The following is a 17864-nucleotide window of genomic DNA, read 5'->3' as shown; positions in this document are numbered from 1 at the left end:
ACACTGAACATAAATAAGAATGCAACATGACACAATCTCAAAGATTTGACTGAGTTATAGTTCGGGGCTGAATACTCCCTGAAAACACTGAACATAAATAAGAATGCAACATGACACAATCTCAAAGATTTGACTGAGTTATAGTTCATTAGGAACTCATTCAATTGAAATAAATAAATAACGCTCGAATCTATGGATTTCCCATGACTGGGAATGCAGATACAGTGGCAAGAAAAAGTATGTGAACCCTTTGGAATTACCTGGATTTCTGCATAAATTGGTCATCAAATTTGATCTGATCTTCATCTAAGTCACAACAATAGGCAAACATAGTGTGCTTAAACTAATAACACACAAAATATTGTATTTTTCTTGTCTATATTGAATACATAATTTAAACATTCACAGTGTAGGTTGGAAAAAGTATGTGAAGCCCTAGGCCAACTTTTCCAAAAGCTAATTGGAGTCAGGAGTCAGCTAACCTGGAGTCCAATCAATGAGACAAGATTGGAGATGTTGGTTAGAGCTGCCTTGTCCTATAAAAATCACTCACAAAATTTGAGTTTGCTATTCACAAGAAGCATTGCCTGATGTGAACCATGCCTCGAACAAAAGAGATCTCAGAAAACCTAAGATTAAGAAATGTTGACCTGCATAAAGCTGGAAAGGGTTACAAAAGTATCTCAAAAAGCCTTGATGTTCATCAGTCCTTGGTAAGACAAATTGTCTATAAATGGAGAAAGTTCAGCACTGTTGCTACTCTCCCTAGGAGTGGCCGTCCTGGAAAGAAGACTGCAAGAGCACAGCGCAGAATGCTCAATGAGGTTAAGAAGAATCCAAGAGTGTCAACTAAAGACTTACAGAAATCTCTGGAACATGCTAACATCTCTGTTGACGAGTCTACGATACGTAAAACCTTAAACAAGAATGGTGTTCATGGGAGGACACCACGGAAGAAGCCATTGCTGTCAAAAAAACCTTGCTGCACGTCTGAAGTTTGCAAAAGTGCACCTGGATGTTCCACAGCGCTACTGGCATTATATTCTGTGGACAGATGAAACTACAGTTTTGTTAGGAAGGAACACACAACACTGTATGTGGAGAGAAAAAGGCACATACAGTGGAGGGAGCATCATGGTTTGGGGCTGCTTTGCTGCCTCAGGGCCTAGACAGCTTGCTATCATCAACGGACATTTTGCAGGAGAATGTTAAGCTATTTGTCCGCCAACTGAAGGTCAACAGAAGTTGGGTGATGCAACAGGACAATGACCCAAAACACAGAAGTAAATCAACAACAGAATGGCTTCAACAAAAGAAAATACGCCTTCTAGTCAGAGTCCTCACCGTAGCCCGATTGAGATGCTGTGGCATGACCTCAAGAGAGCAGTTCACACCAGACATCCCAAGAATAATGCTGAACTGAAACATTTTTGTGAAGAGGAATGGTCCAAAATTCCTCCTGACCATTGTGCAGGTTTGATCCGCAACTACAGAAAACGTTTGGTTGAGGTTATTGCTGCCAAAGGGTTCACATACTTCTTTCACCCTTCACTGTGAAGGTTTCCACGATGTGTTCAATAAAGACATGAAAGCGTATAATTGTTTGTGTGTTATTAGTTTAAGCAGACTGTGTTTGTCTATTGTTGTGACCTAGATGAAGATCAGATCAAATTTTATGACCAATTCATGCAGAAATCCAGGTATTTACAAAGAGTTCACATACTTTTTCTTGCCACTATATGCATTTTCTTCGTCACAGATACTGTACCTTAAAAAAAAAGCAGGGCCGTGGATCAGAAAACCAGTCAGTATCTGGTGTGACTACCATTTGCCTCATGCAGCGCGACACATCTCCTTCGCATAGAGTTGATCAGGTTGTTGATTGTGGCCTGTGGAATGTTGTCCCACTATTCTTCAATTGCAAAGAAAAAGCCATATCTCCGACTGGCCAATATAAAGAAAAGATTAAGATTGGGCAAAATCACACAGACACTGGAAAGAGATGGCTTTTTCTTTGCAACTCTGCCTAGAAGGCCAGCATCCCGGAGTCGCCTCATCAAGGTTAACGTTGAGACTGGTGTTTTGCGGGTACTATTTAATGAAGCTGCCAGTTGAGGACTTGTGAGGCATCTGTTTCTCAAACTAGACACTCTAATGTACTTGCCTTTAGCTCAGTTGTGCATCGCGGGGCCTCCCACTCTCTTTCTATTCTGGTTCGAGCAGTTTGTGCGTGGTCTGTGAAGGGAGTGTACACAGCGTTGTACGAGATCTTCATTTCTTGGCAATTTCTTGCATGGAATAGCCTTAAATTCTCAGACAAGAATAGACTGACTAGTCAGAATCCTTTGTTTCTGGCCATTTTGAGTCTGTAATCAAACCAACAGATGCTGATGCACCAGATACTCACCTAGTCTAAAGAAAGGCCAGTTTTTTTCTTCTTTATTCAGGACAACAGTTTTTCAGCGTGATAACTTCTTGAGAAATTATACAGGGGTGCCTATTCCGATTAGCATAATTGGCCTCTTACAGATTTAAACTGCCTCTTATTCAATTTATTGCTCTACTTATATGCATTATAAATAATACCATGGAAAGAAAACAATCTCTAGTTTCTAAAACCGTTTCAATTTTGTCTCGTGAGTGTACAAGAGCATTTGAACAGCACTTTCCATGACCAAGAGAAGAAAAGCAAGATGGTATGCGCAGCGTTCAACGCTTCATGACCTATATATGGTCCGTGCCCCCTATGACCACGAAACGACACCTCATTGAGCCTTCCTCTAGGGTGTCAATGAGGACGTCAGAGGAAAAAATATCTTGTTTATCTGGGACTGACGTGAATAGAGAGCTATTCTTTGGCGTGACGACAACTTCCGGTTCAAATCAATCGATGCGACTTGTAGCTGCAGATTGGTCTTCTGTTGTGGCGGCCATATGGATGAAAACTATCTCCGTCTCGAAGTTTTGTTTTGATACATTGACCAGATCTCGGTAATGTAATGTTTTTTCAATATAGTTTAATCAGATTATTATGAATTTTTTCGGAGTTTGTGGTGTTTCCGTTGTCTGATTTTTTACTTTTGAGAGCATCCGTGCCACTCGACCAGATACCTGTGCTAAAGTGGAGTGTGAAAAGGGAAACAATTCTGAACGCGAACGCAACGACTCATCTTGACAAAGGTACACTTTATCAATCATTTCTGATGAAAGATCAGCCATAGTAAGACAGCAATTTACGATGTTATATCATATCTGTTGTCATGTGAACTGGCCGTGGGCGCCTAGCCGAATCTGCCTGGTATAGCTATGCTAATTTGCGCTACTTTTTTTCGTGAATAAAAACATTAATAGAATCTGAAATATTGTTTGGATTCACCAGATGTGGCTTTCAATATCTGTACGCTGTGTATTTTTCAGGATGAGTGGAGTAATTCGTTATATGACGTTGGTCTCTGTAATTGTTTCTGCTGGGTCAGCACTATTTCAGATTGCAGCTGCAATGTAGAACTGTGATTGCTATACCTGAAACAATGCAAATTTTTCCAAAAAAAACTATGCTATACCATAAATTGTTATCAGACTGTCATCTTATGAGTTGTTTCTTGGTTAGTGGCGTAAATATATTTTTATTCAGCTCGAATTATGATAGCTACTGACGCAGGAAAAGACTATTGGGAGTAAAAAAAAATCGTTGTCCTTTGCTAACGTGGTTTATGCTAAACTAGTTACATATTGTGGACTCTCCTGATAAACATATTGAAAATATGCTGAATGTGGCTTTATTCACAAGACCGTATCTTTCAATCTGTGTCTTGACTTGTGATTTAATCGATATTAAGGCTACAAGTTACTTTGGACGCTAGCTACTAACTACTCAGGGGGGGGGGGGGGTGCTACCGCATCAGGTGTGGTGCATCGGAGAAGATAACATATATGCAAAAATATCCTTTATAAAATGATAAACTTGATTAGCTAACACAGCATGCCATTGGAACACAGGAAGTGATGTTGCTGATAAGGCTCTGTACGCCTATCGTAGATATTTCCGTAAAAATCGCCTTTCCAGCTACAAATAGTCATTTAACATAACTTACATTGTACACCTTATTTCTGATCAATTGATATAATTATTAAAGGACAAAAAATTTAGCTTTTCTTCAAAAGCAAGACATTGTCTAAGGTGACCCCAAACTTTTGAATGGTAGTGTATATGTATTGACATTGTATGAATTTGAAATGTCTGTTCAAATGCTCATGGAAAAGAATTGTTCTGCGCTGTGACAAAGTTCTTACAAACAATCAGTGTAACTCAGGTGTTAACAGGGTCAATATTCATTTTTAATTAACAAAGGGCAAATAATCAATCAGTCTACTTGTCAATGGTGTGCGTACTGGGAGCGGAGACAGGTGCAGGAGAGCAGAGAGTTGTGAACAGGCGCACACTTTATTTAGGCAGGAGAAACCAACAGACGGACGCCACTGCGACGAAACCTCCAGCCAATTGGCAAAAGTGCAAAACGCGCAAACAGTCACAATAATTATGTACAAACAAATAAACATACCTCGTGAAATAAAACATGGAATAAAGACATACCAGTATAGTGCGTCAAAATAGACACGTAACACAAAACAATCTCACACAAAGACACGAGGGGGAACAGAGGAATAAAATCATGTAGTGTGATTGGGGAATGAAAACCAGGTGTGCAGGAAACAAGACAAAACAAATGGATAAATAAAAAATGGAGTGGCGATGGCTAGAAAGCCGGTGACGTCGACCGCCGAACACCGCCCGAACAAGGAGAGGAGKCGACTTCGGCGGAAGTTGTGACACTACTCCAGCATAACAGTCATGCTACAGACAAACAGATAACTCCCAAATGATGGGACTCAATAATGTTCTATACCATTGAACCAATGAAAACAAGCGAGTTTGAGCAAGGGAATGTTTAAGCAAGCATCGAAGCCCTGAGCCCYAGGTGGAGGATTGGCTTCATATCCACAGTGAATAGGATTCAGGAACAGTCAATGGACGTTGACTAGTCCAACAGTCAATGGATGTTCTCGTGTTGGGAGACAAGGGATGCATCCCAAATTGCATTCTATTCCCTGTATAGTGCACTACTTTTGACCACAGTCCAATGAACTCAGGTCGAATGTAGTGCACAATGAAAGGGAATAGGGTACCAATTGGGACTCATGCAAAGAGAATATTCTCAGCCCCTCTACTGTGTATCCCTCCTTCATGTAGAAACGTCCCTGTGAAATGTTAAGGTTAATTTAGAGATAATTTGATTTGCTAATTTAGTTCAGGACGACACATACAGTATCCAATACTTAAACTGATAGGTAAGGACATATTTCCCTAGCTCACTGGTTATTCCCACAGATTTGGTCATTTTACGTGATTTATACCTAACTATGTTTGGTTTCTTGCAGATACAATGTGGACTCCAGAAGTTCAAATATTTCAAAATTTGTAAGTGTCTCCCCTCACAGTATAAAACACGCTGTTAATGTTATGTTGTTAATTATGCCACTGTGACTCAATACTGACAGTACAGAGGAAGGATAATTATCAGAAGGATGCTTGTTGTCTTTGTATGAATACAATAGTCTACAATAGTATATTCTAGATTTGACCTCTGACTGTGTTCCATTGCCTTTCTGCTCAACAAAATACGGGAGCGCAGAAGGTTAGTATTGATGCAACTAGTAAATACATTTACAGCTGTAATGTCAGTCATTATGGCATGTTATGTATCGTCTCCTTYTTTGCATTTAGAGACAGCCATTCATGATGTGAGATTGGTGTGTTTTTCTGTACTTCTGCAGTCACTTGTCCAATATCTGTGTTTGTGTTCTGTTCCAATCAACCATAGTATCAACCATAGTATCATTAAGCCATCCCATTATATCAAATGCTCAGCTAAAGCACTTTGAGAGARGACTTCAAAGCCAAAGCTACCGTAGGCTAGTTGCTTTTTGAGACAGCATAATGTAGTGTGTCAGAGAGCGAACTTGCACACAGAGCTCTGTTGTTTTTATGTGCCTTGCCATGTCTGTGCTTCTCAATGTCCTCATCTGCTTCTCTGTGTTGTGTGGACAGATGTAACACCAGCTTGAAATGTTAGCTTGGTAAAAAAACTACTTTGGACAATGAGATGTATCGGGTTTYTAAGATACACCTGCTAGATTGGATTATTTGAACCTTTTTGATAACACACTGTATGCCCATGTTTAATTGTTGAGTTTTCAGTGTCACAATAGTTTGCAATGTCTTCAGCCACTTTGTATATGATATGTACGCATATACTGTATTCTACTGTATTTTAGTCAATGCCACTCCGACATCGCTTTAGATCTGTGTGTATTATTGGGAATTGTTAGTTACTTCTAAACTGTTGGAGCTAGGAACACAAGTATTTCGTAACACCTGCAATAACATGTGCTAAATATGTGCACGTGACCAATAACATTTGATTTGATTTGTATCACTTAGCTTTCAACCTGACATGTGGGATGTATGATAAAGCATTGTATGTACTGTACTACTGTGAACTGCCTGGCTGTCAGACGTGTCAAATGACTAACCCCAGGCTCTCTGCACCAGGACTTCCTGGGTCAGACCTTCTGCACTCTGGGGGAGATCATTGGCTCCACGGGCGGACGGCTGGAGAAGAGCCTCTCGTAAGTCTTTTATTTGATTTATTCAACTAGGCAAGTCAGTTAAAAACAAAATCTRATTTACAATGACGGCCTACCAAAACCCCAAAAAGAAGGTAGAGACAACAATACATCCCGCGAAGCAGCCACAACTGTCAGTACAAGTGTCCATGACTGAGTCTTTGAATGAAGAGATAAAACTGTCCAGTTTGAATGTTTTTAGCAGCTCGTTCCAGTTGCTAGCTGCATCGAACTGAAAAGAGGAGCGAGGCAGGGATTTGTGTGCTTAGGGTATCTTTAACAGAACGTGACTGGCAGAACGGGTGTTGTATGTGTAGGATAAGGGCTGCAGTAGGTATCTCAGATAGGGGGGAGTGATGKATAATAGGGTTTTATAAATAAGCATCAACCAYGGTCTTGCGACAGGTATACAGAGATGGCCAGTTTACAGAGGATCATAGAGTGCAGTGTGGTGTCCTATAAGGAGCATTGGTGGCAAATCTGATGGCAGAATGGTAATGGCACCCTTACTTGCCGATCTATAAATTACGTCTCTGTAATTTAGCATGGGTAGGATGGTCATCTGAGTCAGGGTTAGTTTGGCAGCTGGGGTGAAAGAGGAGCAATTACGATAGAGGGAACCAAGTCTAGATTTAACCTTGATACGTACTGAGAGAAAGACGGTGAACCATCTCGCCATACTCCCAAGTACTTGTATGAGGTGACTACCTCAAGCTCTAAACCCTCAGAGGTAGTAATCACACCTGTGGGGAGAGGGGTATTCTTCTTACCAAACCACATGACCTTTGTTTTGGAGGTGTTCAGAACAAGGTTAAGGGTAGAGAAAGCTTGTTGGACACTAAGAAAGCTTTGTTGTAGAGCGTTTAACACAAAATCCGGGTAGGGGCCAGCTGATTATAAGACTGTATCATCTGCATATAAATAGATGAGAGAGCTTCCTACTGCCTGAGCTATGTTCTTGATGTAAATTGAGAAGAGCGTGGGATCTAGGATCGAGCCTTGGTGTACTCCCTTGGTGACAGGCAGTGGCTGAGACAGCAGATGGTCTGACTGTATACACTGCACTCGTTGAGAGAGGTAGTTAGCAAACCAGGCCAAAGACTCCTCAGAGACACCAATACTCATTAGCCGGCCCACAAGAATGGAATGGTTTACCGTATCAAAAGCTTTGGCCAAGTCAATAAAAATAGCAGCACAACATTGCTTAGAACCAAGGGCAATGGCACTCTCTCTCCCACTATCCATGGAACCACTACAGTCCTAATGAAGTGAGAACTGGCCATACCTCTCTTTGGCTGGATGTCATGGCCCATGTGATTGGCAAATGTTGGTTCGGACTTGAGGTGAGGGACTATCTGTCTGTAGATTGGAAATGGGGCACAGCACTGTAGCTGAGCAATAAACGTTGAGAATGTATTATGGTATAAACCCGTGGCAATATTCCATACTCTATAGCCTCAGAAAGAAACTAATGAAAAAGCATTGATTGCCAAAGCACCTCTGGTGCACGACATAGTAACATCTTGTAATCAACTTCTTGATAGGGTCATTTTGTGCAGAAATTGTCATGTGAAYCGTAATTTCTTTTTCTACCGATTTCAGAAATCGACAATAAGGTGTTGTTTGTGCAGTGTGCCTGTATGTTATGAGTTCGCCAGCTGGAAAATATGGTAATTGCAGAATCGGAGATGAATTGTTGAGACCTATTTTCTCTCAGACTGAGTGTACTTAGCTTTTTGTCTGTGTGTTCGTGAAGAGGTATGTATGTTCTTATTTTGGGGGCATAAGGAGCGACAACATTTGTAAATAGCAATCATGTTTTATTCCTCAGGAACAGACTCCTCAAACAGAGGCCAGTCATTGACTTTACACGTGACCATGGGAGCCAATGTTCTCGATTACCATAAAAGATCCCGTTGGACATCTTCATCCATTTGTCTATTTATACGTTTTCAGGCGTATCGTCCCCATGCAGCCAGCACTGTGTATCTCCCAGTTCAAATGACATAGCCTTGGCAGAGCTGAGCTGAGCTGAACTGAACTGAGCTGAGCTGAGAGAGAGAGAGAGATGTATAGCCTTTGGAGGATGCCACTGGGTTTGGGCCCGCTGCACTTTCTCTATTGGCGAGATAAAAATGTGCTCTGCCTTCTTGGCGTAACCAGAGTGAAGCGTTACCCTCCCCTGTGCCTGTGCACACACACTTATACACAAGCGCACATGCATGCACGCAGGCACACACACACTCACCAATGGTCCTGCTCACATACTGTACCGCCACATTCTGAAAAGCAAAGCATGCAAGTTGCATCCTCCATCACAAACTAAAAGTCTTGTTCAAACAGAAATTATTTGCACGACATATAATTTTGAGAATCCTTTAGAAAAGCCTGAAAGAAATGCTTCACCCTGAAGAAAAGCCTTGCGTTCAACAATAAAAACAATCGCCATTCAGCCTGTCTGGTTGGTCACTCAAAAGACGGCTATTTAAAACCGACAATGGATGAAGCTACAAAGATGCCGAGAGCAGCGAAGGAAAAGGATGTGGGTTTTGTTCCAAAATGTGCCATTCTCCCTCCTTGACTCTCCGGCATTTAGAAGGCCACATTCCTGGGGGACATGTAGCAAGCTGTGACAGAGAGAGAGAGAGGGGGACGGGTACAGAAGGACCAACAGCAGACAGAGCCTGCCATCCCAGAGGGGATCTGCAATGACAAAGCCTGGAGACAACTCCTCTGCGTGTTTAGTGTGTTTCACATGGCTGTGAAAACAACCCCAAAAACACATCCTCCCTGCAACATTTACTTGGAGTTAACTCTGCAAATAGCACTGCTGGGTGGTCTGAAAAGTCATAGTCAATCGATCAATAATATAATAATACTCTTAGCAAAAAAATGGTATCTTTAATTTACAGTCTGTAGAAACTATGAGAATAGAAAGGTTCAGAACTTTAGTGAAACATCACAGCATAGTTGAAAAATATATTGCAAATAGAAATCAAAACTGGATGGTGTTCAGTGATAGATTGGAGGGGTTGATGGGAGCTGAAGGGTGGGACTAAAAATAACAAGAAGATAACTAATGCATAATATACTGTGTCCATAAAATGCATTCGAAAAGTATTCAGACCCCTTGACTTTTTTCACATTTTGTTACATTACAGCCTGATTTTGAAATTGATTAAATTAAAAAATATATCAATCTACACACAATAACCCGTAATGACAAAGTGAAAACAGGGTTTTAGTCATTTTAGCAAATGTATTAAAAATAAAAAAACAGATACCTCATTTAAGTATTCAGACCCTTTGCTATGAGACTCAAAAATTAGCTCAGGTGCATCCTGTTTCCATTGATCATCCTTGAGATGTTTCTACAACTTGATTAGAGTCCACCTGTGGTAAATTCAATTGATTTYACATGATGTGGAAAGGCACACACCTGCCTATATAAGTTCCCACAGTTGACAGTACATGTCAGAGCAAAAACCAAGCCATGAGTTTAAAGGAATTGTCTGTAGAGCTCCGAGACAGGATAGTGTCGAAGCACAGATCTGGGAACGTTTCTGCAGCATTGAAGGGACCCAAGAACACAGTGGCCTCCATCATTCTTAAATGGAAGAAGTTTGGAACCACCAAGACTCTTCCTAGAGCTGGCCGTCAGGCCAAACTGAGCAATCGGGGGAGAAGGGCCTTGGTCTGGGAGGTGACCAAGAACCCGATGGTCACTCTGACAGAGCTCCAGAGTTCCTCTGTAGAGATGGGAGAACCATCTAGAAGGACAACTATCTCTGCAGCACTCCACCAATCAGGCCTTTATGGTAGAGTGACTAGAAGGAAGCCACTCCTCAGTAAAATATACATGACAYCCCACTGAAGGACTCTCATACCATGAGAAACAAAATTCTCTGCTCTGATGAAATCAAGATTGAACTCTTTGGCCTGAATGCCAAGCGTCACGTCTGGAGGAAATCAGGCACTGCCCATCACCTGGTCAATACCATCCCCACGATGAAGCATGGTGCTGGCAGCTTCATGCTGTGGGGATGTTTTCAGCGGCAGGGACTGGGAGACTAGTCAGGATCAAAGGAAAAATGAACGGAGCAAAGTACAGAYAGATCCTTGACGAAAACCTGCTCCAGAGTGCTCAGGACCTCAGACTAGGGCGAAGGTTCACCTTCCAATAGGACAACGACCCTAAGCACACAGTCAAGATAATGCAGGTGTGGCTTCTGGACAAGTCTCTGAATGTCCTTGAGTGGCCCAGCCAGATTCCGGACTTGAACCRAATCGAAAATCTCTGGAGAGACCTGAAAATACCTGTGCAGCAATGCTCCCCATCAAACCTGACAGAGTTTGAGAGGATCTGCAGAGAASAATGTGAGAAATTTCCAAATACAGGTGTGCCAAGCTTGTAGCGTCATACCCAAGAAGACTCTAGGCTGTAATCGCTGCCAAAGGTGCTTCAACAAAGTACTGAGTAAAGTATCTGAATACTTATGCAAATGTCATATTTCAGTTWGTTTATTTTAATACATTTGCAAACATTTCTGAAAAAGAAATGTTCTTTGTCATTATGGGGTATTGTGTGTAGATTGATTAAGAAAAAAAACAATTTAATACATTTTAGAATAAGGCTGTAACGTAACAAAATGTGGAAAAGTCAAGAAGTCTGAATACTTTCAGAATGCACTATATAGTATGTATAAGCTGGAAGTAGAAGCCTAAGTGTTGTTGTCCGTTAGTTTTCTCCAATTAGGGGAGAGGTGGTAGGGTTAGGGGAAAATTACAAAGGAAAATATATTTAAAAAAAAAAAAATATATATATATATATATGGCTGGATTGGAAATGATGCAGACTATTAGATTGATAGAAGCCAAAATCTATTTGCAATTTTAAAGCTGATCCACCTACTATTTAAAAAATAAAATAAACACATCCCCCCCAGCATTGCCTTTATTCCACACACACCCCCTAGAGTGAGAGGCGGAGGAGAGCCAATCCGGAATGCCTGGCGATGGCCTCCGCGCGGCGGTGGGCGTCTTTTTGTAGGTCACTGTTTTGAGAATGGGGTATCATGCTGTGGAGGAAGAAGCACTTCTCTACCACTTACCTGTTGGTTTCTATGGTAACTGAGAAGGACTGTAAGCTCTCCCATGGTGTAAAAGCATGATTGGGCGAATACACTTCATTTTCCCCTTTTGAAGATCAGATATGTGCTCTACGTGACATTGCATGCTGGTCGTATTTTTATCTGTAAGATTTGGTGTGGAGAGCATACCCCATGCTTCCACAATTTCACTCCTGCTGCGAGTTCGCATCCTCACACACACTCACACACACTCATACACACTCATACACACTCATACACACTCATACACACTCATAATCATGGAGGTGCAGTCCTGGCAACTGTAATTAAGGTTTTACTGTGTATTATTAGTTACACACTTTACACCGCCCCATACCACAAGTTGGGAAACAACTATTTGCATACATGATATAGATGTACATACAGTGTAATTGCATATCTATGTAGATTAGCCTTGAGATGTTACGACTGTTACATTTTCATAATGAGGTTGTGATATGGAGATCAACCACAGTGACTTTTATCTARTATATATAGGATAGTAATTGCACACAAAATTCATGTGGACATACTGTAAGTTAGCAGTGTGTTATGAACAAATAATAGGTTGCCTGTAATGCAATTAATAGATAGTGATSCATAATAGCTCATGGTGAGCTATTMTCTCTCTGCTATAAGGTTAATGAAGCATCTACCTTCAATATAGCGTTACTTCAATATAGTGTTACTATATTGAACATCCCATGCAATTCACCTGTGATAAAACTAAATGGGAGAGACTCCAGCTAATTCAAATCGATTGACACACAAACCCAGTTCTTAGTTTGCTATGACAAATCAGCTCATATTGAAAATAATCATTTAGTTTCTACAAACCGGAGCAAAAGTCCTTTCCAATAAGCTGTCGGAGAGACAAATTAAAAAGTCAAACCTCATAGAAGATTCAGTGTTTATAGATAGAGGACATAGAAAATACTCCCCCAGTCCATTATCAAAGCAACAAGCTACCGCCACAAGAGTAGATGGAGATATATGAGGTGGAAACATAGCTAAATAAGCTGTCACAGGTGATGTATWGTTCATTTTAGAAATGTATAGGGCACACATTGTGAAATGACACTTTGGGATTTCTCCTGCAGACATCAGGCAATCAAATCACACGTAATATGACAGGTTGTGTATAGATGCACATTTCGGTAAATGCTCTGCTGTCCTTTCAGCTCAATGTCAAATCTCCCACATGGTCAGACCTCTTGAGGATCACATTTCGATGCTGTCAAAAGTGTGAAACGATACACGATCAAGGTTCACATGATAAATGTTTTGGGATCCCTGGCAGGCAGGCAGTGTGCAACTGAACAACCTGCCATATGTTCCCTCTAGCTACCTCTGCTGTGACATTACCAATTTCTGCCTAAGCTACTTTTCCTCAAGTCTTCTTGTGTTTCTTAGGCAGTCATGAGCCGTTGGCAAGACTTGGGTGTCTTCCTGCTCTTGTGCTCTTGTTAAATCTATTTTAGTTCATCGGCTTTACATGTATTCATGAAACAACAATGCATTCTTTTGGATCCATAGCTACAGGGAGTGGAGTTTATGGGTGAGTGTAGTTTGTGTGTGCCTCTCAGAGGCAGCTCAGAGGCTCCCTGGGAGAGCAGTGGGTCTCCAGATGTGAGGGGATGGGGGGTAGGAAGTGTGGAGGGAATGGGGGATATTGAATGTGTGGAGGGTGTGGGGGTGTTGGATGTGTGGAGGGGATGGGATGGGAGGTATTGGATGATAAGTGAAGTGTAATTCTCTAGCAGATTATATTTAGTTACTGGGAGGACACCACKTGTCTGTCTCACACACAAATGTGCAGCCAGTTTATGATGTCTACAGCACAACTTTGTGGGCTACTTTGGCTACAGCTCATCATTGGTTAATTTCTTTGGTCATTTTTGGGGATTTTATTTTCAACATTTATGTGGCGGACTTTTCAGGACACTAAATCCAGTCTAAATCCAGACAGTAGAATAGCGCTAGGTAAATATGGATTTTACTTTTGTCATAAATAATCCCCCAGCTGTCAATGTGTCACGTACATGGAAGGTAAGGAACTATGTTCTCCCAAAGTGCATCACAGACGGCCCACTGTCCCCATGTCAGACACAGAGTGCAGGAACCATCCCATTTCTTTTCTCTGCCTGGCCAACTGAATCGTTGTCTCCTGAAGTTGTTCCAGTATTCTGGTTTATCCCACCTCTGGCTCAACCCATCTGAATCTGTGCCATGGTCCTGAAATATTGAGAACTGTTGGCGCTAGCCGAGCTGACACATCCTGAATGTTGTATTCGACCCCTTTGGGTAAGGCCAGCTGCAAAGATGGAACAAGGCAGCCAAATACATGCATATTTGTTTTCTTTCTTCTTTTAATGGCTACTTTCTCATGTGTCCACATCTGTCTGTCATTCTCTAGTTCTTGTGGACTGCAATTGAAAATACATAGGGCTTTGTTTCGCCATAATGCCCTTACTATAAGTACATTGTTATTACAAATACATGTTTTTAACTTTGATCTGCACGGTATACACAATACGTTTCAATAGAAATGCAGCTCTGAAATACTTTTGGTCATGTAGTGTATGTAGACACCTGCTCATCAAACATCTCATTCCAAAATCATGGGCATTAATATGGAGTTGGTCCCCCTTTGCTGCTATAACAGCCTACACTCTTCTGGGAAGTTTTTCCACTAGATGTTGGAACATTGCTGAGGGGATTTGCTTCCATTCAGCCACAAGAGCATTGGTGAGGAAGGGCATTCGCAGTCGGCGTTCCAATTCATCCCAAAGGTGGTCAAAGGAGTTGAGGTCAGGGCTCTGTGCAGGCCAGTCAAGTTCTTCCAAACCGATCTTGACAAACCATTTCTGTATGGACCTCGCTTTGTGCAAAGGGGACATTGTCATGCTGAAACAGGAAAGGGCCTTCCCCAAACTGTTGCCACAAAATTGGAAGCACATAATTGTCTAGAATGTCATTGTATGCAGTAGCGTTAAGATTTCCCTTCACTGGAACAGTTGGCAGCATGGATTCGGGCAGGTAGCGTTCCGTTCTCCTGCCGACCGCRAAAGCCAGATTTGTCCGTCGGACTGCCAGATGGTGAAGTGTGATTAATCACTCCAGAGAATGCATTTCCACTGCTCCAGAGTCCAATGGCGGCGAGCTTTACACCACTCCAGCCGATACTTGGCATTGCGCATGGTGATCTTAGGCTTYTGTGCGGCTGCTCAGCCATGGAAACCCATTTCARGAAGCTCATGACAAATAGTTATTGTGCTGATGTTYRTTCCAGAGACAGTTTGGAACACAGTAGTYAGTGTTGCAACCGAGAACAGACGATTTTTACGCGCTACGCACTTCAMCACTRGGCMGTCCCGTTCTGTGAGCTTGTGTGGCCTACCACTTCATGGCTGAGCCATTGTTTCTCCTAGACATTTCCACTTCACAATAACAGCACTTACAGTTGACTGGGGCAGCTGACTTGTTGGAAAGTCACTGAGCTCTGCCAATGTTTGTCTATGGAGATTGCATGGCTGTGTGCTTGATTTTATACACCTGTCAGCAGCGAATATGGCTGAAATAGTCAAATCCACTCATTTGAAAGGGGTGTCCACATACTTTTGTATATATAGTGTAGAAATCTCTGGACTCTTCCGCTCACCTGTCGCTACTCTTGCCATCCCATTTGCCTGCAGACAGGGAGGGGAGTGACGGGGAGGAGATAGGTTTCTGAAGGGCATCCTTCTCTCCAAGGTCTAATCYCATTGAGACGTGGTGGGCCTCTAGCTAACAGGATTTCTGCCTGTTGTCTGCTAAAGGGCCTCGATGGCTGTTTCTATGACGTAATTAGATGACGTGTCCTGATTGCTGCTGATACTGTGACTTCAGTTACCAAGGAAACATACAGTAATTTGTTATTTTCTCTCCGTGTCCAGAACATCATCGTATATTATCTCAGGATGGTGAAGACGGAAACTCTGTTTTCCACTTCATTTTCCATTTCCTCACCAATTTACTGTGATTACTCACAATGTGTGCTATAACTAGGGTTACAAAAGGGAGGGTATATTACTGGAAWCTTTCAAAGTTTACCAGTAAACTACCAGAATTTTGGTAACTTTCAAGGTTTATATGGAAATTTATAAGATGACATCTAGTGACATTTTGGGGTACTTCAGATTACCACAGGTCTCTGTAATTATCTCTGGCCCTCTGTGTGGCCTTATCACATGTACAAATATTAAATAACATGATTTTTWAATAAAACATTGAATATCAAAGCCATAAAACAGTATCCTAAATATTAACCATCAACTTAGTGAATACAATTGGTGTTTAATATGAMGATTTCAACATTAAATATRTTGTATACATWTTTTTTTTACACACTTTTATTTATTTAACTATGTCAACATATATTTGTTGTCAATGTTTTGGCATCAAACTGGTAGTAGTTGTAAGAAAAGTCAATAGTTGGAAGAGTTGCAGAGTTAAAACAAATAATGTCATTGTTCATTAGATGTTTTTTTTGTATTAATTATGCTATTTTCTCTTGAACCTTATGGTCTATCCACTACAACCTCATGGACAATATGGATACGGATATAAAAATGTATACTATATATGAATACATTTTGTAAAAGTTATTCATGTATAAATGACCAAAGTTATCATAGATTGCCATAGATTGTCTATTAATTACCAAAATTACAAAAGATTTCATTTTGGTAAATTACCGATAGCTTTGCAACCCTAGATATAACACCTTATAGTAAAAACAGAGGGTTGTTTAATGAGGGATGCCCAATCGCAGTCAGACTTGCACAATGTGGTACATCGCAAGACTATTACCTCTGTAACTCAGTGAGCACGCTATGAGATTGGACATGGTTTGATTGGACAACTCTGTTATGCAGGAAATACCAGTAGGAAAATGTGTGTCAAGGTGGWAGATTGAGACATACCTGGATAGGTGACCCATCAGCACCCTGTACCACTGTGAGACAAGGCCTCTGCTCAGTGTAGGTGATAAGGTGATGTGCTAGGAGGTCGCCCCTGTCAGAGAGAGTGACGTGCTGGATGTGGTGAGAGGATGAGCTGCACCACGGGAGAATCTCAATTGCATTTCCTTGATTCCTCACATCCTTCTCCAACCTCATGAGATGAGAAGCTCAGAGGTCCCTCCCTTCTGACCTTCTCATCCAATGGGTTTTGATAAAGAGGCAAGGAGAGAGGACGCGAGGAATCAGAGTAATGCAATTGATATTCTCCCCAGAAGTTCACTCTACTAATGACTGGAGGAGGGGAGTGGAGCGAGCTATAGCTGGCCCAGAGTTACCCAGATTTACCCACTGCACAGTAATTGACCAGCTTGCAGGTTTGACCTCGCAAGCCCCTTACTGTCACACAGCCTCTTGCTCACCCTCTCTCGCACTTCTTCGGCTTGTCTGCTCTGGCTTTCTCTACCCTCGCTCTCGCTCGCTATCCTTTCAGTTCATTGAATCGTGCCTTAATTGGAATAAATTGAATCGACAAAGTGAAAGTAAGTTTAAATGAAGTAAAAACAAAAGCTTTAACCTTCATGTGATGGCAACTGCATTAAAGCAGAACAAGATAGGAAAGATGGCTGTGTGAACGTGCTATGCAGTATGTGTTGCATGGTTAATGAATTCTGACTCAAGGAAGAGGAAGAGCGGGACTGTGACTATATGACTAAGTATCATATTGTCATTAGTATTAAAAGATATCTCACTCTGTCTCTCTCTCTCTCTCTCTCGCTCTGTCACTCTCCCTCCCCCCTCTCTCTTCCATCATTTTCTCTTTTTCTCTTTCACAGTGGGATTCCTGGGAAGAAGTTGGGGGCCATTATCTTTGCGGCGGAGGAGCTCAGTAACTGTAGGGTCAGTACCTGACAAGTCACCTTTTCCCCTCTGAGGCCACGAAAGTCAGCTTTTGTTTCAGCCATTGTTGTGCCAAGGCAGCAGCTACTCTTCCTGTGGTCCAGCAACATTAAGGCAGTTACAGTATATACAATTTAAAATATTACAT

The 17864-nt window shown here is 41.6% G+C and overlaps 1 protein-coding gene across 1 annotated transcript in view; it reads left to right on the top strand.

Annotated features, from left to right (window-relative positions):
* LOC111976444 (copine-9-like) overlaps positions 1–17864 on the top strand; it is a 100682-nt gene that overhangs the window by 55619 nt on the left and 27199 nt on the right. The window contains exons 5-7 of the mRNA XM_070448095.1: positions 5440–5483; positions 6600–6690; positions 17653–17716. Of these exons, the coding sequence (XP_070304196.1) occupies positions 5440–5483; positions 6600–6690; positions 17653–17716 (199 nt within the window). The remainder of the gene's footprint in view (positions 1–5439; positions 5484–6599; positions 6691–17652; positions 17717–17864) is intronic.

The sequence above is a fragment of the Salvelinus sp. IW2-2015 genome, linkage group LG17, assembly GCF_002910315.2.
Source record: "Salvelinus sp. IW2-2015 linkage group LG17, ASM291031v2, whole genome shotgun sequence".
Lineage (NCBI taxonomy): Eukaryota > Metazoa > Chordata > Actinopteri > Salmoniformes > Salmonidae > Salvelinus > Salvelinus sp. IW2-2015.
Note: the sequence above shows the minus strand (reverse complement) of the source record. Positions and strands in the feature narration are given on the sequence as shown.